At 29.7% G+C, this 23,243-nt stretch overlaps 6 protein-coding genes across 12 annotated transcripts; 2 read left to right on the top strand and 4 right to left on the bottom strand.

Moving 5' to 3' along the window:
- Window positions 1-612: 612 nt before the first annotated feature.
- Window positions 613-3,499, bottom strand: LOC130673505 (transcription initiation factor TFIID subunit 4B-like). Its single transcript, XM_057478528.1, has 5 exons — window positions 3,062-3,499; window positions 2,868-2,960; window positions 1,617-1,706; window positions 1,279-1,521; window positions 613-774 (listed from the first exon to the last, which is right to left on the bottom strand). The coding sequence occupies exons 1-5, from the start codon at window positions 3,215-3,217 to the stop codon at window positions 739-741; spliced, it is 618 nt and encodes a 205-aa protein (XP_057334511.1). The 5' UTR covers window positions 3,218-3,499; the 3' UTR covers window positions 613-738.
- A 170-nt stretch (window positions 3,500-3,669) lies between these two features.
- LOC130673507 (transcription initiation factor TFIID subunit 4-like) lies at window positions 3,670-4,475 on the bottom strand. The gene is made up of 2 exons (XM_057478529.1): window positions 4,277-4,475; window positions 3,670-4,219 (listed from the first exon to the last, which is right to left on the bottom strand). The coding sequence occupies exons 1-2, from the start codon at window positions 4,328-4,330 to the stop codon at window positions 3,929-3,931; spliced, it is 345 nt and encodes a 114-aa protein (XP_057334512.1). The 5' UTR covers window positions 4,331-4,475; the 3' UTR covers window positions 3,670-3,928.
- A 368-nt stretch (window positions 4,476-4,843) lies between these two features.
- Window positions 4,844-6,930, bottom strand: LOC130673107 (uncharacterized). Of its 2 annotated transcripts, none has more exons than XM_057478034.1 (5): window positions 6,484-6,930; window positions 6,368-6,418; window positions 5,975-6,301; window positions 5,553-5,882; window positions 4,844-5,449 (listed from the first exon to the last, which is right to left on the bottom strand). In XM_057478034.1, the coding sequence occupies exons 1-5, from the start codon at window positions 6,580-6,582 to the stop codon at window positions 5,417-5,419; spliced, it is 840 nt and encodes a 279-aa protein (XP_057334017.1). In that variant the 5' UTR covers window positions 6,583-6,930; the 3' UTR covers window positions 4,844-5,416. The 2 variants fall into 2 exon arrangements, with proteins under 2 accessions (XP_057334017.1, XP_057334016.1); XM_057478033.1 differs by having other exon boundaries at window positions 4,844-5,452; window positions 6,484-6,928.
- Window positions 6,931-7,726: 796 nt separating this feature from the next.
- LOC130674018 (60S ribosomal protein L32) lies at window positions 7,727-9,633 on the top strand. The gene is made up of 4 exons (XM_057479268.1): window positions 7,727-7,769; window positions 8,013-8,124; window positions 8,217-8,369; window positions 9,420-9,633. The coding sequence occupies exons 2-4, from the start codon at window positions 8,032-8,034 to the stop codon at window positions 9,576-9,578; spliced, it is 405 nt and encodes a 134-aa protein (XP_057335251.1). The 5' UTR covers window positions 7,727-7,769; window positions 8,013-8,031; the 3' UTR covers window positions 9,579-9,633.
- Window positions 9,634-11,628: 1,995 nt separating this feature from the next.
- LOC130674016 (uncharacterized) lies at window positions 11,629-17,428 on the top strand. 5 transcript variants are annotated; one of them, XM_057479267.1, is made up of 9 exons: window positions 11,629-12,062; window positions 13,755-13,819; window positions 14,273-14,408; window positions 14,639-14,781; window positions 14,853-14,976; window positions 15,051-15,197; window positions 15,266-15,495; window positions 15,596-15,921; window positions 16,631-17,428. In XM_057479267.1, exons 2-9 carry the CDS (start codon window positions 13,780-13,782, stop codon window positions 16,784-16,786), a joined length of 1,302 nt encoding a protein of 433 aa, XP_057335250.1. In that variant the 5' UTR covers window positions 11,629-12,062; window positions 13,755-13,779; the 3' UTR covers window positions 16,787-17,428. The 5 variants fall into 5 exon arrangements, with proteins under 5 accessions (XP_057335250.1, XP_057335247.1, XP_057335248.1 ...); XM_057479264.1 differs by having other exon boundaries at window positions 11,630-12,062; window positions 15,596-15,936; XM_057479265.1 differs by having other exon boundaries at window positions 11,632-12,062; window positions 16,628-17,428.
- On the bottom strand, window positions 17,277-22,946 carry LOC130674015 (actin nucleation-promoting factor WASL-like). 2 transcript variants are annotated; one of them, XM_057479262.1, is made up of 8 exons: window positions 22,701-22,946; window positions 22,244-22,544; window positions 22,000-22,151; window positions 20,986-21,266; window positions 20,628-20,921; window positions 20,227-20,557; window positions 19,695-20,096; window positions 17,277-19,615 (listed from the first exon to the last, which is right to left on the bottom strand). In XM_057479262.1, the coding sequence occupies exons 3-8, from the start codon at window positions 22,093-22,095 to the stop codon at window positions 19,361-19,363; spliced, it is 1,659 nt and encodes a 552-aa protein (XP_057335245.1). In that variant the 5' UTR covers window positions 22,096-22,151; window positions 22,244-22,544; window positions 22,701-22,946; the 3' UTR covers window positions 17,277-19,360. The 2 variants fall into 2 exon arrangements, with proteins under 2 accessions (XP_057335245.1, XP_057335244.1); XM_057479261.1 differs by having other exon boundaries at window positions 22,281-22,544; window positions 22,701-22,943.
- Window positions 22,947-23,243: the final 297 nt, after the last annotated feature.

Consider the following 23,243-nt stretch of genomic DNA (forward strand, 5'->3'; position numbering starts at 1 on the left):
CTGAATTTTCAGAACTATAACTATAGGTATATATGTGTATATATACACAATTATTTTGTGTTCGCAAAGACACGATTGGTGGCGCTGTTGAGTTTGCGCGCGCGCGCTCCGAAATACAGTTTCAAATTTATCTTATTTATAATTTTATATATTTAACAATACGACTTCTCACTGGAGCTGGATAATTTATATTCATAACAATTTTTTTATTTTATTAATCAATTTAAATTTACAAAAAAAATACAGAGAGCGCCTGGCTAAAGTTTAAAATTTGAACTGATGATTCGCGCCACTGGTTATGATACTGTAGATAATTCTTCCGAGGAAACTACAAGTAGTTTAAGAAGGACCAATAGGAAAGTGTTTTGAATACAAGGCTTGAGATAAATAAATGCGGGAACATTTTTTTTTATTTTTATCAGAAGAGTGTCTACTTGTTTTTAATTATTCATCAGGAGGATTAATTCCGTCAATGACCGACTCTGGAGATAAGCGACTGTCGCAAAAGCGGCAAACTTTTTTGTAGAAAATTTATCAATCAGTTTTTGAGACATAATTTTTTGTTTACTTTTTATGAAAAAAAAATATTGATCAGGTGTAAAATAATACTCCTATATCTATAGAAATACGTTTGTTTTTATTTGGTGTCTGAATATTATAATATTTGGACAAAGTTTAATTTTTTTGATCGGCAATGTAAGAAGATTGAACAGCTTCGTGGACCAACTGCTGCCGTTGCTACAGATGTGCCTTTGGCGGAGGCATTACTTGATTCTAGAAAAAAAAATGTTGATTAATAATTAAATATTTTTAACTCTTAAATGCCAACAGGTGTCATTTAGACCCCTGTTGAATCACGTATGTGTAATGAGACGTATGACACACGTCATTCAACAGGAGTGCCCTGACAGCCAGAGTTTCTGATCAGAAAGTTGGTTTACATGAGTTACGACTAACTGGACGACAAGTTGTCGACAACTTTCAGCTTGTGTAACTGTTGACTACAAGTTGGTAACAAATTGCTCAGAAACTTGGCGGCAATCTACTGCCGCAACCTGTCACCAAGTTTCCGAGCAACTTACAGTCAAGTTGTCGGCAACAGTTACACGAGCTAAAAGTTGTCGACAAGTTTCTCAGAAAATTGCCGCCAACTTATGGAAATGCCAACTTTTGCGGCCAACTTGGCGACAGGTTGCGGCAGTAGGTTGTCGACAAGTTGCGGCTAACTTGGCTATCAGGGTGTGAGATTTAAAAGTTAAAATATAAAAAATAACATACCGACTGTCGCAAAAACGGCACCGTTTTTTTTAACCAATCAACCATAGATGGCTGAGGATATATGTGTAATAATTCCCTGAGTCCATCACAAAACTCTTGAGGTTCAACTTTAGTATCAATTAATTCTTCTATTAACGTCCGCACATCATCTTCTACTGAAGGTTCCCGGGAAGATGCTGTTCTTAACAAGAGTGCGAAAAATTTACGACATTCTTCTGCGGCACAATTATCTTCCTCTTCAGGCTATAAAATAATCATTAATTATTAATCAAATTAATTATAGATCAGAAATTTTATAAATAAAAAATTGTTAATTAATTAATCATATTTATTTATACCTGCTGAGGTGTTGGAGCCGCTGGAACTGGGGGTTCTACTGCTGTTTTCTTTGCTAGTCTTGTCAGCGCTCTTAATCCTCTTCCTGGCATCTATATTTATGAATAAATATTTTACAATATTAATTTTACGCTCTGCAAGTTTATATTATTCAAGTCATTTCGCAAAATAAAGCCAAACATCATTTTTATAAATAAATTTTAACTCGTTTTTGAGTAAATAAATTTTCATTTTAAATGCAATAATTAATATCAAGACGCACTCAAACTTTATAGACCCATAATTCATTTTTTTTTCTTTTTTCTTATTCCGTAGCAATTTAAATTTTAACCAACCCCATAAATATTTTTTTTGTAACGAAATCCCCATGTAATTACACCGAATCGTACACTTATTAATTGAGTATTTGTTGTAAACTAAAATTTATGTCAAAATAGCTGATAATAATGATAAGAAGCTGGATAAGTTAGAGAAATTTTGAAAAAACATGAGTGTGAATGCAGCAGACATCATAGAAATTTAAAATTATGAATAAATAGAGTAAATAATCAAAAAAATAATATTTATAAAAAATGCGCTCATAAATTTCAAAATTTTTTAAATGCGCATTTTTTAAAAATTCAATTTCATTAATTATTTACTCTATTTATTTATTATTTTAAATATGTCTGATGTCTGCTACATTCACACTCATAAAAAAACATGCCGACGTCTAACAATTTTTGGATTTTCTTTTAGGCGGTAAATTATAAAAAAAAAAAAATTTGAAAAAATTACACTTGTAGTTTTTTAAATTTCCTACATGCGCATATTTTTAGTTTTGATTTTTGTGTAATTGATTTGTTGAAAAAAAAATCCGAAAGTTCTTAATTGTCTGCTAACTTCACGATCATTGAAAAAACCTATAAGGTAAAAGACCTTATAGTACCCGGACACTCCGTGTATTTGTATATCTATTTTTAGAAAAAATTTGTAAATATAGATATACAAAAACATGAATGATCAGGTACCACTTCCCTGATCGGGTACTGGGTTTCCTACCTTGCATGCCTTAAATAATTTTTTTTCTAATTCAAATTTAAATTTAGCAATTCATATTTCCATTAAAATACTTCTTATGGTCATAAATTAACAAGCCATGGCTACATAACATGTAAAACCACATGTTAAAAAAATATATATGAACCGATAAATAATATAAACTATAAATATATGAACTAATAAATAATAAACGCCATTGGTGCGGATCTTACCCTAATGTATTGAACTTGTCCATTGTCATCTCGAATACCCAGGTATTCTGGTGTTCCGAATCGGCGAACACGATGAGTTTGAAATGTATATCGCTAATAAATAAATGATAAGATTAATATTAATAATAGAGTACCGCAAGTAATTAAAAAGCTGATGAGTAAATAAGTAAGTAATGTAAAAATTTTTATTTTACCCTTCGAGATAGTCTCGTCTTAACAGTGCGCCGGGTTGAGACGACTCTCGGGACAGCAACTTGTTCACCAGCCTCCTTGATCGTGTTTACCACAGATTCATCGACATTAATACTCATAGTGCTCAAAGCGTGCTCCACAGAATTAGCTGACGCCATTTTCTACCAAGCTCCAAGTGTAAACTAAAATCTAAAACGCGTAGATGCGTGTCGAAAATAATTCCCATGTTGTTTTCACCCTCACCTAAAACTTCCCCCACCTCAAACACCCCATCGAAAATACTCTCTTCAAAATGCCTCTGCGCAAACAAAGATTTTTTTGAATTATCAAATTTAAAAATTATCATATTTACTCCTTATTCAAATAACTTTATCTTATAAAATCTATAGCTACGATAACTTATTTACGGTTTGTAATTAATCTTACTGAATTTTCACAACTATACTATAGGTATATATGTAATATATATACACAATTATTTTGTGTTCGCAAAGACACGATTGGTGGCGTTGTTGAGTTTGCGCGCGCGCGCTCCGAAATACAGTTTCAAATTTATCTTATTTATAATTTTATATATTTAACAATATGACTTATCACTGGAGCTGGATAATTTATATTTATAACAATTTTTTTATTTTATTAATCAATTTAAATTTACAAAAACAATACAGAGAGCGTCTGGCTAAAGTTTAAAATTTGAACTGATGATTCGTGCCACTGGTTATGATACTGTAGATAATTCTTCCGAAGAAACTACAAGTAGTTTAAGAAGGACCAATAGGAGAGTGTTTTGAATACGAGGCTTGAGATAAATAAATGCGGGAACATTTTTTTTTATTTTCATCAGAAGAGTGTCTACTTGTTTTTAATTATTCGTCAGAAGGAGGATTAATGCCGTCAATGACCGACTCTTTGGAGATAAGCGACTGTCGCAAAAGCGGCAAACTTTTTTGTAGAAAATTCATTAAACATGGCTGAGCTGTTGCATTTAATAAACTCTCAAGTTTATCACAAAACTCTTCGGATTCAACTTTGGTATCAATCAATTTTTGAATCAGCACTCGTACGTCAGATTCAACAACATCAGGATCTTGTTTAGATAATTCTAATAAATGTAACAAAAACTCCCGACACTTTTCAATCATCTCTGCATTTTCACCCTAAAATAATTGTAAATTATTAATAACTAATCAATTATTATTATATTTTACTTTTACTTGTTGAGGTGATGGAGCGGATGGCTCTGCGGTTGTTGCTGGTGTCGCTTGCATAGTAGAACTAATTACTGACCTTGATGGTACTGTTGAATAACTTTGCTACTACCGTCTGCGGTGATAAACTAAAATGTTGATAGGCGACAGATAACAGTTTGAATTTAATGATACAAGTGTTACTTTACAGGCTTCCATAAGGTCGAGTAGGCATAACAACTTAGCAAGACAAAACAAAACTTTTTACTAAATTTACACTTTTTATTTTGTCGCACGTTGTTGCCAGTATATATTACCACAAATTATATTTAAAAATCCACTTTCCGGTCTGTAATTATTTTAATTATTATTTATTTTTTAATTACCGTTACATTAGCAGTCGTTTAATTAATTTCAACCTGGAATAATTGTGTGCTGCTTAAGTATTTAACAAATTTCGAATAACTTTTGAACGCTTCCTTATTATTTCAAATAGTAATTTTTGAATTTTATTTTTTTTCATGCTTGGAAATTATAATTTCAATTGAGGAATATTCTTTTCTACTGTTATCTTTTTTCTTTTAAAGTGTTTCTTTATTGAATGGCTTACTTACAAATTATTGTTATAAATTTTACTAGATTTGTTACATTAAAAATTTTACCAATTTTACGACAAATTAGTATAAAAAATTAAAATCAATCATAATAATTCAAATAAGCAATCATTTAAAAGGCATCTGATAGACGTTTTCGAAGTCCAAAATTAGTACACTCGGCGACATTAATTTGTACCGGATCGTATTGCCCTCCCTGGTGGAAATTTTTTCAAATTTTCTCTGGAAAACTCAGTTCTAAAGTTTTGAAGACTTTTTCAGAGTTTTTCAGAGAAAAATCCGAAAAATTTCCACCAGGGCTCCGCTCGATAGTTCCAAAGTAAATATACTGAAATATTGAGCCGACACAAATTAATGTCACCTCATGTACGTGGGTCAGGAAAAGCGAACTTTTTTAATGAAAGGCTTCACTTTTCCTTGGTTTTGGGAACAATTGGTGTAGTGGTTTCTTAATTGAAATCATGGAGATCATAAAGTTTTATTTCCGGTTGTAGAAATAACTTATTTATGAAAACTCCACCTTTGCCGGATCTTCCTTCAGAGAGATTTCCTTTTATTCCTGCTGGAGAGTCGTTGTGGCCGTAGGCTGCTGTTACAAACGAAATGTTAAGTTTTTATTCATACCAAGAGAGAAAAAATATAATCATTTACCAACACACTCATTATATTATTAAATATTGAATACGTACTTGTGAATATGATAAATATTCCGCACTAGGCTTCAAAAGATTTTCTAAAGTTCTTTTCCTGTTCGTTGGCTCACTCTCACTAGACAACTGCATTAGAGCTTCTAATAGCTGCTCTTTTAAAAATGCAGGAAGCTTTTCAATTAGCGTATTTTTCATCTTATTAAAAGGCTCATCAATTTGCTCATTTGTAAACATTGGGAGAATGGATTCCCTCATTGTATCTTCAACACTTTTTGATCCCTCTATTGACTGATCAGAAGATTCGTCTGCCGGAACTTCATTGTTGTCACGGGTCGTTTCTGTGTTCGAGACTGCTCTTTGTGCTTTTCGCTGCAACAACATGAAATATTATTAGACAATTATTAATTTCATTACATAATTAACTTGAATAAATTTTTTAAAATTATATATAGAACACATACATTTAAATAAGCCGAATACTCTTCACTTGGATTGAAAAGTTCCGCAAACGTTTTTCTTTTTTTTGTAGGATCACTTTTGGTCGACAACTCAGCTAAAGTACTGAGTTGTTGATCCACCAAATATGCTGGGAGAAATTTAATTAAGTCATCTTTAATTCTATTAAAAGACCCCTCAAGTTCTATTTCATTGTTGAACATTGTGAGAACTTGCTCCCTCATCTCGGCTTCAGAGATTTTTAATTTTTCCGACATTGAAAGACGGCTTCTATCATTCAAATCACCGGAAACATCAGCCGTTGACGCTGATTGTTCTTCTGACCTGTAAGACTGTCCATTGTATGTTTTAATAATCAGCTTCCTTTGTGTTCTGTATTAATCATAAAATAATTTTACCTCCGAAACTTCAGGTCCTGCATCGCCATGGCCGGATTTTGGAGCAGCGTTCTAGTAAGATCAGTTATTAGTCAATTTAATAGATAATTAATAAACTAAGATAATCGATCTCTTACTTGTGATGTATTTTCCGACTGTCCCAGATCACTTGGGGGAGTGCCAGCAGTAATTTTTTGAATTTCTTCAGTATCTTTAGTTGGTGGAACCGAAGCCATTTTCAAGAATTTTGAGGATGATCAGCAGAAAAATCTGACGTTAGAAAGAAGTTTGGACTATACTCTTCGGCTGACACGTCAAAAGAAAAATATTTTCATATAGTTACCCCTACCCTCTATACTATACATCACATAACTGTACCCTCATCTTAAAGTTGACGCCCTACTTTTACATTCAGGGAAATGCATAGAAACTTTTCGGAAAAAATCCATAGAAACAGTAAAAGTATCACAATTTTTATAAAAACTAAGTATACTATCTATACAAATCTAGTCTTTATACAAAATGTATATTATATTATATATTTTTTGGATTTGCTGTATTTTGATTGATGACCGCAAGAAGTTTCGACTTCATGGCCAAAAATAAATCATATTGTTTATCTAACTATCACTAATACATGAATGTCTCAGGGTTTTAGTCAATTAATTAATTTATATATTTTCTATACATATTTTTAATCCTCTAGTTTAATTAAAAATAGAAACCACAAAAAATATTCACTTCAAATTTAAAGATTCAAATTCAAAAAAGTCTTTTCAAATTGAAATATTTTTTCTAAATAAAAATTATAAATTATTGATGATCGCAACGCTTCAAAAAATATATCTATGGAATTTCATGATATAGAGCAGAGTTCAGCAGGAAAATGCGTAAATGTATAGAAAATTAAAATTTGCTAAGAGCAACAAGTCGAATCTGCCAGTAAAATTTATTAATTTCGAATTCAAAATCACATCAAATATTTTATTCTATTTAAAAATATTATTTCTGGATGCATCGAAAGTAAAGTCAAACATTTTTTTCAATTCTCAGTTTACATTTTCATATTTTCTTTATGTAATTTCCGTTTTTAAAATTATATTATACCCACATATTATTTTAATCATAACAATATTTAATAAATTGTCATTTTTACTATCATCCAAATTCAATAATTTAAATAATTTTATTAATTGCGTACTTATTTTGATATCAAAATAAAAAAGAACCAATCAAAAGTATTTTAAACTGTCCCTCTTTAATTTGAGAACCAATCAGAAGATGAATTGAAGGGAATTTAATTTCCAGGGACTTAAATCCTCGCCTAGTTACTTTTTTTTATAACCATAAACTCGTGTTCAATTGGTACCCCCGATTTTCTCAACGTCTTCATGCCTTTTCATTCTGTGTCGCTTAGGAAACGGTACGTGTTTATAAAATTATAAAATTAAATCCAAAAATTTCATTGAAATCTTTACAATAATTAACATAAAAAATTAACAATCACTTCCCTAAATACTCAATCTTTATTTCTACATCAATATTGCTTGTGATTTTTAAAAAACAGAGACTAAAATTATAAAATATAAGTCTCAGTGCTCACGATGTTTTGATAGGAGACATTGCAGCATTTACACTAATGTAATTTTTGTTTATATTATTCCAGGTTCCTTTGAAGCGATAAAATGGCAATCCAACCCGCGTACCGACCAACAATCGTGAAGAAGAGGACAAAGAAGTTTGTCAGACATCAAAGTGATCGTTATGACAAGCTTAAGGTATAACCTAAATTTTATTTATTTTGATGCTGTTACTTTTTTTATATATTTGCTTTTGTACTGATAGTCTTATTTACTTGAATCTTATCTAGCGTAACTGGAGAAAGCCCAAGGGTATCGACAACAGAGTGCGTAGACGTTTCAAGGGCCAGTATTTGATGCCCAATATTGGTTATGGTAGCAATGCCAAGACACGGCACATGCTCCCAACAGGATTCCGAAAAGTCCTTGTCCATAATGTCAAGGTAATTTCTTTTTATTTGATCATTGACTTTAAGGGTGGGCAGTACTAACCGAATTTTCGAATTTTACTTTTCTAATTACGTTTGGAATAATTACGTCACTCGAGTGATGAAAACCTTCCGAAAAAGTTTGTCTTACACATTTTTTCGGAACCTATGAAAATTTCTATAATAACAATTGATCAATAAATTAAAAGAAAAGTAAAATTCAAAAATTCGTTTAGTACGGCCCAGCCTTAAGGGCCAGTTTTTCAAACCGAGTTTATTTTTATCCGGGTTTTAATTAATATTGCTAGAATATCTATATATTAATAACATAGATATACCAACAATGATAATTAAACCCGGATTAAAAATAAACCTGGTTTGAAAAACTGGCCCTAAGTAATTAATTAGGGCCAGTTTCATTATGATACTGAAGTTAGTCGAGGTCTAATAATTTTAGGATTTTTTAAAAAACAAATTACAAAAAAAAGGTTTTAAAAATTTGCACCGGTGGTTTTTTAAATTTCCTGCATGTGCATATATATATATATATTTTTTTTTTTTTTTTTTTTTTTTTTTTTTTTTTTTTTTTTTTCAATTGATTTCTTGAAAAAAAAAATAAAAAAATTGTTACTTGTCTACTAACTTTCCGGGTCATGGTTTAATTTTATCCGGGTGTAAATTAATATTACTAGTATATCATTAAAAATATATAGATATACCAGTGATGATAATTTCAATCTGGTTTGAAAAACTGATCCTTAATGATAGAAAACATCAATTATTTCGTTTACTTTTGTAAAAAAAAATTAAATTCATTAACTGGATAGACGATACTGAAGTTAGTCGACGTCTCATAATTCTAGAATTTTTTTAAAAACGATGAATAAGAAAAGGAAAATTGCGCCTTTAGCTTTTTTAATTTTCTACATTTTTTTTTTTTGTAATTTATTTGTTGAAAAAAAAATTCATAAGTTGATTGTTTGCTAACTTTGAGATCATGGTTAGACGTCAGTGTAAATTAAATTTCTAAATGATACTAATTTGAAATTTATTTTGTTTACTTAGGAATTAGAAGTCCTGATGATGCAGAACCGCAAATTTTGCGCAGAAATTGCTCACGCAGTGAGCAGCAAAAAACGGAAAGCAATTGTCGAACGTGCACAACAATTATCTATCCGAGTTACCAACGCAAACGCACGTATTCGTTCTGAAGAAAACGAATAAGTTGGGTAGCTGTATTTTATTTCTAATTAAAAATAAAAAATTATTAAAAAAAAAATTACGAAACTTTAAGTCATCAATCATCATTTACTCTTCAAGTTCACACTTAGGTTTAAGTCATTAGAATAATTATTGTGCGCTTTAGTCTTATTTTTCACTCATATTACTGATATTTAATAATTCGCAGTAAGATTCAGAACAAAAGAAGTATCGGATAAAACGGGAGTCAACGGTAGTCTTGCGTGTTTCGCCAGCAACAATTTCTGTGATTGCATCGACAATCATGCGAGGCAATCCCCCCTCATTACAATCACACGATACCATTGAGTAGTCTATGATCATAAAATAAATCATTAATAAAAATAGCCATAAAATTTATAAATATATAATATAAGAATATTTATTTTTTGCAGAAAAAAAAATAGGGCAGATATTTATTGACCTGCGCTAGTAAAATAAAAAAATAATAACAATTTAGTCTCAGAAGACTACTCTAGACGAAACAGATTAACATTTAAGTTTGCGAACTCCCAGGTTTGCGTGTCAAGCGTTAACTGACCCAAGAGAGAAAGATTATCGACCCCAGCTTGACCGTCTTAACTTACCACAACGGTTGTAACACACTTTGACTCAAAAGCTATGCGGACGTTACTTTGCATATTCCGATATCATGTCTGCTATTCACGATACTTCTATACTTTTTACACTGAAAAATCGGATTTTATTTAAAAACTTTTGAGTTTTTAAAAAGATCACTCCGAATACGGAGTAAATAGGGAACTTTTTTTTCAACAGTGAACTGGATTTTATTTAAGTCCGCATTCATTCCGCGGCTGCCAATTTCAAAACAGTAACTGACAAAAATAAAATTTTTGAAATATGAATTGGAGTTCACTGGAACTAAAAATACTAAAAAATCAATTTTGAAAAATATTTCTCTTACTGTGTTTTGAAATTGGGCAGCCGTCCCCTTCGGAGTGAATTTAACTCTAAGGAAATTAAATAAAAAAAATCATCCACTCCAGATTTATTCCGCTTTCTCCGCGTATTTTTTACAGTCTATTCATCTCTTTAATTTAAATTTAAATATAATTAATTATAAATTTACACTGCAACACTAAATAATTTAACGTGAATAAGTACGATAATTATTTTCAAGGATTAAGTAATCGTAAATTATTTTTTTATTTGTTCACAAAAAAAAAAATTGTCAATACAAGCAACAGAGCGTTGCCATCATGACAATCATCCGGCAAGATCACTTCCCAAAATCATTAGCATTTCCTATCACGCATTACTACAATTGTTACAATATTTTCATGCGTACAGTGACCATTTTATCACCGACGTGTTCTATTTTATTTTATAAAAACTATTCAGCGATTTCAATGACCGCGTGAGCCATCGAATTTTTCATTTTTTATTTATCTATAAACTAATATATATATTATATGATGCATTAGAGTTTTATTACCAAGACTAACAATTTATTTTATACAACTTTTGTAATAACGAATTACTGAGACCATGTGCACAGCAGCATATCAGAACTTTCTAGAGTTTTATTGCGAGCAAATAAATTAATGTTGCATTTGTTAAATAATGAACCAAGAAATCCTCAGCGAACTACAAGTTTATAATCGAAGATAATCTTCAGCTGATGATCTTATGAGGTCAGACTTTTAAATAAATGTATGTCGGTCAAAATGTTAAACGCGAAGGACGTCCTAAGGGTTTTAAATAGAATATTTGAACTTAATCACGTACATTTATTTTTACAATAAAAAAAAGTTAAAAATTAGAGAGCATTTTTAACTTTCATCTCTACGGTAAATTAAATAAACTTTTACTTTGACATGTTACGGTAATTCGTTATAATAAAAATAGTATTTTACTTTTGTTTTTATTGAGGGTGAAAAAAAATAGTCAAGGAGTTCCTGAAAAGTTTAAATGATCCTGCGTACAAATCGATACATAGGGAGAGCATGTACTGGACATTAAACACCTGGACACTGGTAATGTTGTTGGTGTTATTACTGCTGGTGGTATACGTCAGGTTTTAGTACAATGGAATAGAAGGAAGGGTCGTAGTAACTGGACGATACTTTTACGACGTAGCTAAATTTCAAACGTTTCGTGGTGTGTAAATCCGCCGGCCGCTGGCCAGTTCTTCACCGTGACTCGACACGAGCGGATTGTATACCTGGTGGTCTCTTGCTCCTGCTCCTGTTTTAAGTTATATTCTAATCTGTTTGCTACCATCTACCCAACTCTTTGCTACCAGTGCTATTTTCTTAATCGATCCAAGACTGCGCAAAATAAAATATTATATTTATTTTTTTGTTTACTTAACAGTTAATTAAAAAATTCAATCAACCAATCAGTTAATTAATCGATTAATTCATTAATTTTTTATCAAACGTGATATGAAAGTTTGAAATTCTGTTTATTGTTTGCAAGCTTCTTCGGAAGCTATCGACGTCATTGGTAAGAATTTGAATTTTTTAAAATTTTTTTGAATAAAATTTATTTTTTTGAATCTAGAATTTAAATTTAAAAAGTTGATGCTATCAATCATTGTCGCGACAACGACCTAAATGTAAATTCCTTTATCCCTTTTTGCACTTGCCGCCAAGTTGAACAGGTCGTGATTAAATGCAATCATGCGGACAATGAACAAAAAAAAATTTAACAATAAAAAGGAATTTTACTTAATTATTATTTTTTTTTAAAGTATTTACGCAAGTAAATAAATTTAAATCCCTCAAGGATTTACCCTTGCACTTCTTTACCCAGCAATAATTTATGATAAATCGATTTGTCTATAAGTTAATATAAAGTTATATTATTTTTAAACAAAAACATTTTTTTTATTGTCTGTTATTATGTCAAAAGTTTGAATAGAAGTATAAATTTACGAATGTAACGAAAAAAGTAATTATTGAATAAATAAAAAATATAAATTTGAGGACACTGGGGGGCATATTTAACTAGGAGCTCATGGTTCACTGGTTGCACATGGATGCACTCAGGTGTAGTCTTTGTTGTCTTTTCCTGCGTTCGTACTTACACTGTAATGTAGGAAATGTCCATAATGTTGGCAAATATCATGGAACCCTCTCTTCAAACAGCCGCTTATACTTTAACATTTTATTCTCTCCAATTCAAATTAATTCAATTTCTAAATTATATATTTTATTTATAAAAATATATAGCTAAGTAAATAAAGACAAACAATTAGCAAATTATATTCCTTGACTTTGACTTTGAAAGCATCAACTGAATTATTAAGTTTGAAATTTTTAACTTAAAGGGTATGAGTCAACTGATTGTATAGAATTGGTTTAATTTAATATTTAATATCAACCTTGCGAAATTGACCTGCAAAGTCGTTATCGACATTGTCGTTTACTAATTTAGAATAGGTGATATAGATTTAGTTATAACACTTTTTTTTATATTAATCTATAAAAGATTGTTGTCTTCTTTTAATTTTAATTAATTACCAGCGGTCTTGAATTTTTCTAAGACTTTTTAATTTCAATTTAGAACTGAATACTTTTTTTTAAATATTTAAATATTTTCTATAGGAATTTCAAAATTTTGTTTATTTATAAAATAATTAAATTTTAGTATGATATATATAATTATTTATAAAATATATGAAATAGTAATTAAAATGAAGCAAAATCTCATCTCTAATGAAATCCTCCCCGCCCCCTCCTCCCCTAACTCCATTAAAAAAAATATGTCTTGAAATAATTTTATTAATAAAATATATGAGAGAACTGACCCTATATTGATATATAAATTTAGAATCGAATAAAAAATAATTGCAGAAACTTATTATTAAATTCAAATTTAAAAATTTTTTTAGCTTCCAATTACCTGGCGGTCAAAATTTAAAAATAAAATACTTGCGTTAATTTTATACAAAAAAAAAACTAATCGAGATTTTTGAATCTTATTTATAACTTTTGAATAACTATTTATATACATATATATCTAATTGTTTTCAAATACTTTTACAAGTACTTTTAACTAAACTAGAGTAGACAAATCGATATCACACCTGTTAGATCTAATTTTCTCACCCTCTTTTTACACAATTCGTCACAAGTCATAAGTATACCTACCCCAAGTTACAATTACAATAAAAATCAGTATTTTTTCCAACAGGTAAACGTAACAAAACTGCTGAATCATGAACTCACAGATAATTCGTCTTGCTCTTCTTCTAATCAGTAAGTACTTTTTTTTTTTTTTTATTATTGCAAATATCTTGTCCTGTCTAAAATACTTTAATGCTGTAAGATGGACAGCAGATGTGAATTTGATATTTGTCATATTTGAAATTTCGGACGTCGAAAACGGAAAATAATCATGGAAATAGATAGAAAAAAGTTTCTATGATTATTCTATCGATTTCATGCTTCAAAATAATTTATTTTTTTATTCTTTGTTTTAAATATTAATTTTTTTTGACTAAGCTTCAAATTTTTTATGACTCATAAATTACCATAAAAAAAAATAAGGTCATTTAATAAATTCATTAATTGCCTGACTGATAAAATATTACTGGAATATATTACATATTAATAACCAAATATTTAAATATTTAAAATAAAAATCTAGGTCAATTACTAAGCAGCTATAGCGTTTTTTATAATTAATTGTGTTATTGATAAATAATTTAGGTGGTGCCAGTGTTATTTCAAGTTACGGATGCGGTAAAGAAGATCATCAAAAATGTGTTACATTAGCGGATCCATTGCTCAAAGATCCTCATCTTATTTTCCCAGATAATATGCAAGATATCGATTTAGTTTGCCGGTAATTATAAAAAATTACTACGCCATTAATTTAATATTTAAATTTAAAAATAATTTTCTTGATAGAAGAAAATCTAAATTTATTTACAGTAAAAAAAATAATCAGCGAATCTCAGAATTCTTCAAAAAGAAAATAATTTTTAATGAAGTTACAAAATTTTTGACTTTTTAAAATATACTAATGGACTAGTTCAATTAATGAATTACTAATTAATAAATTAATTATTATAGATCTTGGGCAGGTTTTGTCGATTGTATAAAACAATATATCGATAGATGCTTCTCTAAACAAAGAAGAGATCAATTTAATGCAGCCGTCGAAGCTCCGATATCTTCAGTCCATCAAATGTGTTCTGTTTCCACATATCAAGCTGGTGCTTAAAAATTATTTTTTTAATTTTTATACTCAAACTGTGAAATAAATATCATTTTTCATTGATTTCAGAGTATCTCCAGCATGCTAGTTGTCTAAAAGCAACGGTAACAGAGCCTCAGCATTGCGGAAACGAATACTCAGCACTTGTCGATGAAGTTTCACGGGGTGAAATGGCGCGCGCGAATCTCTGCTGGTTAATAGTTACCCATTTATTGTTAAAAAAATATACGATATTATAATATATAACATAAAATATATGTTTTCTAGTTTACATCACCAATTTAGATCATGCGTAATAACTGAAACACGTAAGCGATGCGACAGAGGAGATCCTTCAGGCCCTGCTTCAAGATTTTCACGGCAAATTCTCGATCGCGCCCTTAGTTTTCTGCAAGAGCAATGTCAGAATTATATGTGAGTTTAAAAATTGATTTAAAAAATTTAGTTTAAATGATGATTGCAAGTAAATTATTTTTTTTTAGCCCAAACAATAGAGACTGCGTCAACTCAGTGACTGAAAACTCAATACCTCTGTCTGTGAGCTCCATTGAAGAAAGCTCCAGTCGCGGTACCAATCGTCGGCCTTATCATCGTACACTATCACCAGAAAGCTACTCAGGTCAAGCAAGTAGTTTCCATGGAGCCAGTACTAGTGCGATGAATGGGCCATCATCTTACCGAAGCACCGGAAGATCTTTGAATGTTCTGCCAAGTAAAAAATTTCGCATTCCAATTAATTTACTAGAATTTAAAAAATATGTAGATACTTAATTGCCGTAGCTTGTTGATTCCTATCATAAGTATTTATACAGTGATTTACCACTTCGTAGAAAACGAAGAGTTTGACAGCCGACCGGCGCCGACTATAGTCGCCTCGGAAACTCAACGTCAGTCAACTACAGAAGCTCCAAGTTCCAGTCCGGAAGTCGCGACACCTAAAAGTACAACAGACTCACCCACGGAAGCTGAAGTAAAAACGACTGAAGAGAAAAAGGAGACATCGACGATCACTCACAGTATTGAAGAACCGGCTGTTGTCGTCACTCAACGATCACAAAATTATGGAAGAGGTATTTCTTGGACTACACCTTCTCCAAAAGTTACTACGGAAATTCCAGCTTGGGCTACTAGTTCTTGGGTAACTTCTAAAGATGTAAGATTATTTTCTTAACTTCCCCGTAGGAAAATTTTTAATTCTTCCCCAAGTAGCACTTTGACTTATCAATAAGGCGCTAAAGTTTTGACTTATCAATCAGAAATTACTGTCATCAAAAAAAATATTCGCTTAGAAGATTTGACACAAATAGCGGCAAAAAGTTCATTACAAATAATTATAAAATCTGTAATCTGACTTATCAATTGAAATGTCTTTTTTATGGGGGGAAAAAGACAAACCAACATCTGTACGTTTTATTTATATAAAAAAACTTGACTGGAACAAAATAAAATTTATCGTCATTTTTATGACATCTTAAAGTTGTCTCTGTGCTACTTGGGCTCTGAAGAAACAAAAAAGGGAAGTTATTGTAGTTTGATTTTCAAATTTTTTATCAGTTGATATGCATGTTTTTGAATCTTTCACTACTTCATATTAATATTTATAATATCTAAATGTATATATATGTATGTACTTACAATATTTTTAAAAACTGGATCTCCTTTAAATTTTAATTTTATTTAAATTTCATCAAGTCAGTAGTCTATGAATTATATAAATAAAATTACAAATCTTAATTTCTTTTCTACAACTGCATGATTACTAATTTCTGAATTTGAAAATATCTCAATTTTAATTTGTGTTTTTTAAGTTTCAGTTAAAAACTCAATAGAATTTTTTTTTGCAGCAGGAAGCGGCAACTGAGTCATGGTACCCAGATGCCGGAAGTTTTGGAGGAAATAATATCGATGAACCCAACCAACAAGGTCTCAGAAATGGCCAATCCCGATTAAGAATGAATTTATGTCTAACAGTTATATTAATTTTCGCGGTTTATTCAATATAAATAAATATATATTTATATATTTTTTGTTTCGAGCATCGAATTGTTGTGTATAAAATTAAAAATTTAATTGGGCGAAGCAAATATTAATATTAATTATAAGCATAAATAATAAATCGTGTATTCCAACGATTTATCTTTAATTTCCAGTAATAATTAATTAGTTATCATTAATCATAATATTAATAATTAAATATTTATCTTACGTTCTTTAAAATGTATATTGTATATAATTATAATAGGATTTTTTTTTTAACTAAAAAAAAATTAAGAATTTAAAATAGACATCGAGCGATTATTTACGACTAATGACTAATTAAATATTTTATTTAAATTCCAGTATTTTAGACGTAGTACAAATTACAAAAAAAAATCTGTAAATTAAAATAAAGCTCGTTCTAGTCCATTTTAATAATTACATAATTTTAATTTAATATAATAAATAAAATATATTCTTTTTTTTTTTTTTTTCATGTACATCTTTTATTTTCTCTTTCATTTTTATTATTTTTTCTTCAAGTACGCATATGTTTTTATTCCGAATCAGCTAATAATAATTACAAATAACGCAGGCTAGCACAGAAATAAAAATAAAAAAAACATACACGGATATTTTTTTCTTTTTAAGAAAAAAAAAATAATTAATACGATTCTATTTTATTAATATCTATGTACAATAATTAATGCTGACTAATTTGAAAAAATTGATTAATAAATAATAATTATAATAATATATATTTATATTTATATATATACTTTCCTTTACACATGACAACTGTTTAAATTATTTAATAACAATTTGTTATCATTTTTATTCTCTTTTTTACTTTATTACTTTTATTATCACTATAATTTAATCAACCTCTAAATATCGCACTCGTTTAGTAGATAATGAAAAAATATTCTATTGGAAGAAACTTTGTATTTATAATACAACATTATTGATTTAAGATAACGGATTTCTCTTAGTTATTTTTCTCTTAACTAATCTACATAAATACTTTTTTTAGTAACACTTTAAACATTTTTTAATTTAAATTTAAATTTAAATTTTATCTAATTTACTATCCTGCTCCCGGGTTAATTTGACTGCGTCGTTAGTTTTATTGTTGCAACTGCAATTTGTTTTTAAATTAATTAACTATTTCTAATTAATTATATATATCGTAGTACTTTGTTTGACATTTGTTTCTTTTTCTATATTTGTGCTTACTTGTATTTAAGGTCTTTCTCAGACAGTGTCCCCACTTTTTAAAAATTTACAATGACTTTCATCTGCCGTAGCCGTATTAAAATTTCATTTATTAATTAAAAAAAAATTAGAACCTTAATTAATAAAAAATTACTTACAGTTGTTATCAATTAGGAGTCAAACGAAATTTTTTGGATAAATTTTAGTCTACAAAATTTGAAAATTCAAATTTGAAAATTGACATGAAGATTTTACGGAATTTTTTTTTTAATTTCAGCCTACAAAATTTGAAAATTCAAATTCCAAAATTGACGAAGATTTGATTGAAATTCATTTTCCAAATTTCGTGTAACTCCCAGTTGATATCAACTGTAATTTTTTTAAAATCTATATCAGCGAAATCGTCTTTTTATAAATTAATGCTTAATTTTTTTTTTAATTAATTGAAAAAATTTTCATACCTTTGACAGCTGAGTCATTAAAAATTTTTAAAAAGTAAGGAATACTCTGAGAATGCCCTTAATTAAAAAATGATCTACTTAACCATGGATTTTATTATTAATCCCTATAAGTATGTGGTGTGAAATGACAGTTACTTAAATCTTTCAAATTACAAAATAAAAAAAAATAATAATAATTATTAATTAATAATTAATTTACATTATCTTATCAAGCTGATTTTGCTGTTTGACTAGGATTTCTCCTTAGTGGTGAATATATAAATTTATTATATATAATATATATATATATATATATTTAATAAAACTTTTCTTACACACGTTCACCCTTTATACAATTTAATAATCACCTTTTATATTTGTGTACGACTCTTGTTATTTAATTACGACCGATTCGCTATTTTATATTTCGATCTCTTGAGGAGCGAAAAATTTTAATCGTATTTTTAATTAAACAGATTTAATTATTTTAATTAAAATAACACGCGCGTTATTAACTCATCAATTATTATTATTTATATACATATGTATACGATCTGTGCAATCAAATGTTAATAAAACGCATGATATGACGATTTAAATAACATTAGGCCGGATAGTACGGCATGGAAACTAAATATAAACTAAAAAAATAATTATTTAACACACGATTAATAACTTAATACCGTGAGCGATTGGCTGAAGCGTGCAAATTAATAATATAAATATATATGTATATATTTATTAAATAAATACACGCTTACCAAAAATAGATGTGTAATAATGATAGTAATAATGGAGATGACGATGATCATGATAATGATGATGATGATGATGATGATATTAACCTTGGTAATATTAATCAAAATCGATATATATTTAGTCACACTATAATTTTCACTTCACTCGAATAGAATTGTTGGCATTTAAAATACTTAATATTCAAGTCTAATCGTCCCACTCATCCTCGTCACTGGTGCCACTGCTCGAGTCTTGACTGTCACCCGTGTAACCGAGTAAACGTGAACGTTCAGCAAGAGCTGCTGACAGTGCTGACGCCAGTCCACCTTGAGCAATCCCTGTCGAGGCTGGTTTTGGTTCATTTACCACCGGTTTCAATTCGACTCCTTGCCTTATTTGATTTAGTAAATCGTTCCTCGAATCCATAACAGGAGTTGTCTTCTTTTCAGTTTGATCAACTTTCTGTAATATTTATTTTTAAATTAATTCTTTGTTTCACTTCATGGATAGTAAATTTGATAAATGAGAAAACAGTAATTACCTTAAGAGTTGTACCACTTCTAATTGCGTCCATTAGTTTTGGCCTCAAGTCATTAACGTCACCGTTATTGTTACCACTATTAGAAGAGGACAAAGAAGAGTTAACATTATTTGCGGTGGGATTGTCTGCACTGAAGTCCGGAAGAGGCGGCGGTGGAGGTGGTGGAGGCGGAGGAGCTGGAGCACTTGTTGAAGAATTCGAAGTATTTGATGCGTTTGATATATTGGAGCTGCTTCGAGGTGGCGGAGGTGGGACCGCGGGAGGCGGCGGGGGCAACGCGGGTGATCCTGCAGGCGGTGGTGGCCTCGACGGCAGTGTCCTGTGTGCAGGTGGAGCACTTGGCGGGGGTGGCGGTACATTTGTTCTTGCTGGTGGCAATGGTCTTGTGCTTCGCGATTGATTCTATAAATAAATACGACACGAGACATAAGACCTCAGCAATGACTTGAATATATATTTATCCACATTACCCACTACATACTAAATATTATAATTGCATACGCATTACACGTATTTATGTTACTGTACTCACATTATTTATTCCAGGACTCGTTGTAACGGGCACCGTTCGCGCTGGTATTGGCGGCGGATTGTCGGACACTGGGTGCGGAAGAGGAGGTAAGGGATGATGATTATTATCTGGGTGTGATGATGTAACTGGGGCACTTGTTAAACCTAATTCATTTTTTACAGCTGTTAATCCACCGTGACTACCGATGAAATCATAAATAAAATCACGGGTTTCACGACTTGTTAATTGTCGTTGTGTTATACCTGCTACATCAAAAAATTGCCTTAATGTTGGATCTATTGAGTCTGGATCAATACATTTACTGGTATCGCTTCCTAAATGCACTACGTGTCTACAAATAAATATATTTATGTTTAAAAATAAACCAAACATTAAAAATAAAATAAAAAATAAACAATTACCGGAAATTCGACGGCTGACTGATATCAGCGACAGTTAATTTTCTTTTGTGGTCTTTTTCCCGTTTGTTTTTCCTTAAATACATTGCACTGCCTGACAATCCACCATTGATACCCACCGAAGATGGCGACCCATTTATCATATTGACACTTGTATTTGATGAAAAAAAATTTTGCGTATTGTTTGGACTTCTTCTAGGCAACGTCACTATTTTTTGCTGAGTATCCACTTCTATTTTCGCTTTCCTCTCTTGTCTCCTCTGCTTATTGCTATTAAGTCTTTCCAAAATAATATTCCTGCGGACATTTTTTTTATATATTTATTACTATTATTATTATCAGCAATAAATAAATTAATTACCTCATTATAACAGCTTCAGTTTCATTAGCAAAATTAAATGCTGCCATACATTCTTCTCCTTCAAACGTATGGAAATATGTCAATGGGGCATTATAGTCCATTGAATTGTATAATTCTTGTTCCCAGAGCATGGCCTTTCTTTGCAAACAATACAACCGGAGAAAATAACTTCTCTTGGGATTATCCCTTATCAATGTTATTATTCCAGTATTTTTTTTTATCCATTCTCGATGCTCTGGTGGTTCCGTTAAATATAATTGAATCACTCCGGCTGCTAGGCACTAAAATAAATATCAAATTACTAATATATATATTAAACAATTAATCTATTATTCATCTATTACTTCAGTATTACATTAACTGACACAATACCAGGAATAATAATAACGTTTACATTTAATTTTAATTATAATACTGAGCAGTAACGTAAATTTATTTCGCGGGATTTCAAAATTGAGGGAAAATAATTTCCATGAATTAAATTGTTTACTTTATACAATTTAATTTATGCAATTATATAAATTACAAACAATTATATTTAATATATAAAAATGTATGTGGGTAAAAAAAAATGTTTTTTTATTTTAAAAATAATAAAAATCTAGATATTTTTGTGTCAACTAAATCTGTGGTGGTCGCGGGATAAAAATAAATGAAAAAAATATAGTGCCTGTCAATGACACTCAATCTTTATCAACAGACAGGCACAAAAAAATACACATACATTTATACATTCATCTGTACATAAAAAAATTTTTATCTCATAGTAGAACTAAATATTAAGTATAAAATGTCATGGGGAAAATTGAGGGCAATAAAACAATACAGTGGAATAAAAAAAATAAAATGTATATAATAACTAAAAATATTCTCACACTTTGTACATCTCAGGGAATGTAGGTCAGTGTTAGGGGATAATTAGATGTAAAAAATCTCCCACACTCACACATGCAGGCACTTATACGTCAAATAAATAAAATATAAAATAATTTGAAATACCAGCAAAAAAATTACCTGACACCGATTACCAATTAATCGAAAAATCTCTTCATTTTCTTCAGGTTTCAGGAGCACACATCCCCGATGCTCTTTGGCACCCGTCGACTTCATTTTTTCATAAATATACTAACAGTTTCCAGGTTATGTTCATCACTATCTAGTGTAGCCTGGTTTTTAAAATTTAAAAAATATTTATCATGAGTAATAAAATAAAAAATAGAATTCTATACTTAAATTATCATTACACATTAATAATTACACAGTTATCACAAGCACAAATGATTAAGAATAATTACATGGTAATTTATTGATGATTATTGATTGCGAGTACGTGTCAGACCTGGATGAAAACATTTATATTTATATTGAGTATCGAGTACTTAGACTTTGAGTATTAAAAAATCTAAGTACAACTACAACATCAACCAAGTCAATGCAAGTACACCAGTTACAGTATTAAAACACCACCCACGAAGTTCTGTCTCTCAAACAGGAAACTCAAATGACGGTTTGATGACATTCCCGTGCATCCGGTTCATTTGGACCTTGTTCCATCATTCCTTCATTCGTGGGATAAAAAATAAAACAACAACGACAATTACAATTGTCTATATCATATATATATATATATTTATATATACATACATATGTATAAATGTATGCATGGAGACTTGTGTAGACTTTCACACACTTATTTACTGATCACAAATACTTACGCAGACAATATAAAATTAAATAATTATTTTATATTAATTACTAAATTAGTAATTAATACTGAGCACTTATTCCCTTGACATCACACAATAGCCTTTTAATCTTAATGAACATACATACATTAGACAATGACTCAATTATCAACAAAAAATTTCCGTCTTATCTCCTGAGGCTGTTTTTTATTTTATATTTTATTTTATTTCTTTTTTTTATCACTGATAATATTTACTAATTGATTTGATTATCAATAAAATCATAAAATTTATTTTACAAACTCGTAAATCAAAGATTTATAAATTAAATATATTTTTTGTGTCAATAAAATATATGAGTCATGATGACGCGTTGATGAATAATAAAAATATAAATAAATTGTATATTTAATCATTGATTTTTTTACTGCAATTATTTTTTAAAATTTGAATTTTATTTTTTGCTGATGACAGATGAGAAAAATAATAAATAGTTTATTTATGCAGAGTGTAATGTTGCAGACATCAGTCAAGTTCAAAATTATTAATAAATGGAGTAAATAATTAGTAAAT

This window comes from Microplitis mediator, chromosome 8, assembly GCF_029852145.1.
Source record: "Microplitis mediator isolate UGA2020A chromosome 8, iyMicMedi2.1, whole genome shotgun sequence".
Classification (NCBI taxonomy): domain Eukaryota; kingdom Metazoa; phylum Arthropoda; class Insecta; order Hymenoptera; family Braconidae; genus Microplitis; species Microplitis mediator.

What these genes read in the sequence shown, in the direction of transcription:
- LOC130673505 (XM_057478528.1), bottom strand. Translation starts at nt 3,217, where the DNA reads ATGGCGTCAGCTAATTCTGTGGAGCACGCTTTGAGCACTATGAGTATT. An exon ending in CGGCTCCAACACCTCAGCAG is followed by an intron (nt 1,522 to 1,616) that starts GTATAAATAAAT and finishes ATTATTTTATAG; the next exon opens with CCTGAAGAGGAAGATAATTG. An exon ending in TGCCGTTTTTGCGACAGTCG is followed by an intron (nt 775 to 1,278) that starts GTATGTTATTTT and finishes TTTTTTTTCTAG; the next exon opens with AATCAAGTAATGCCTCCGCC.
- LOC130673507 (XM_057478529.1), bottom strand. Translation starts at nt 4,330, where the DNA reads ATGCAAGCGACACCAGCAACAACCGCAGAGCCATCCGCTCCATCACCT. An exon ending in CCGCTCCATCACCTCAACAA is followed by an intron (nt 4,220 to 4,276) that starts GTAAAAGTAAAA and finishes CAATTATTTTAG; the next exon opens with GGTGAAAATGCAGAGATGAT.
- LOC130673107 (XM_057478033.1), bottom strand. Translation starts at nt 6,582, where the DNA reads ATGGCTTCGGTTCCACCAACTAAAGATACTGAAGAAATTCAAAAAATT. An exon ending in CAGGACCTGAAGTTTCGGAG is followed by an intron (nt 6,302 to 6,367) that starts GTAAAATTATTT and finishes TACAATGGACAG; the next exon opens with TCTTACAGGTCAGAAGAACA. An exon ending in AATATTTATCATATTCACAA is followed by an intron (nt 5,453 to 5,552) that starts GTACGTATTCAA and finishes CGTTTGTAACAG; the next exon opens with CAGCCTACGGCCACAACGAC.
- LOC130674018 (XM_057479268.1), top strand. Translation starts at nt 8,032, where the DNA reads ATGGCAATCCAACCCGCGTACCGACCAACAATCGTGAAGAAGAGGACA. An exon ending in ATCGTTATGACAAGCTTAAG is followed by an intron (nt 8,125 to 8,216) that starts GTATAACCTAAA and finishes AATCTTATCTAG; the next exon opens with CGTAACTGGAGAAAGCCCAA. An exon ending in TCCTTGTCCATAATGTCAAG is followed by an intron (nt 8,370 to 9,419) that starts GTAATTTCTTTT and finishes TTGTTTACTTAG; the next exon opens with GAATTAGAAGTCCTGATGAT.
- LOC130674016 (XM_057479263.1), top strand. Translation starts at nt 13,780, where the DNA reads ATGAACTCACAGATAATTCGTCTTGCTCTTCTTCTAATCA. An exon ending in TCTTGCTCTTCTTCTAATCA is followed by an intron (nt 13,820 to 14,272) that starts GTAAGTACTTTT and finishes TAAATAATTTAG; the next exon opens with GTGGTGCCAGTGTTATTTCA. An exon ending in TGTTTCCACATATCAAGCTG is followed by an intron (nt 14,782 to 14,852) that starts GTGCTTAAAAAT and finishes CATTGATTTCAG; the next exon opens with AGTATCTCCAGCATGCTAGT.
- LOC130674015 (XM_057479262.1), bottom strand. Translation starts at nt 22,095, where the DNA reads ATGAAGTCGACGGGTGCCAAAGAGCATCGGGGATGTGTGCTCCTGAAA. An exon ending in TAATTGGTAATCGGTGTCAG is followed by an intron (nt 21,267 to 21,999) that starts GTAATTTTTTTG and finishes TATTTATTTTAG; the next exon opens with TGCCTAGCAGCCGGAGTGAT. An exon ending in GAAGTGGTACAACTCTTAAG is followed by an intron (nt 19,616 to 19,694) that starts GTAATTACTGTT and finishes TAAATATTACAG; the next exon opens with AAAGTTGATCAAACTGAAAA.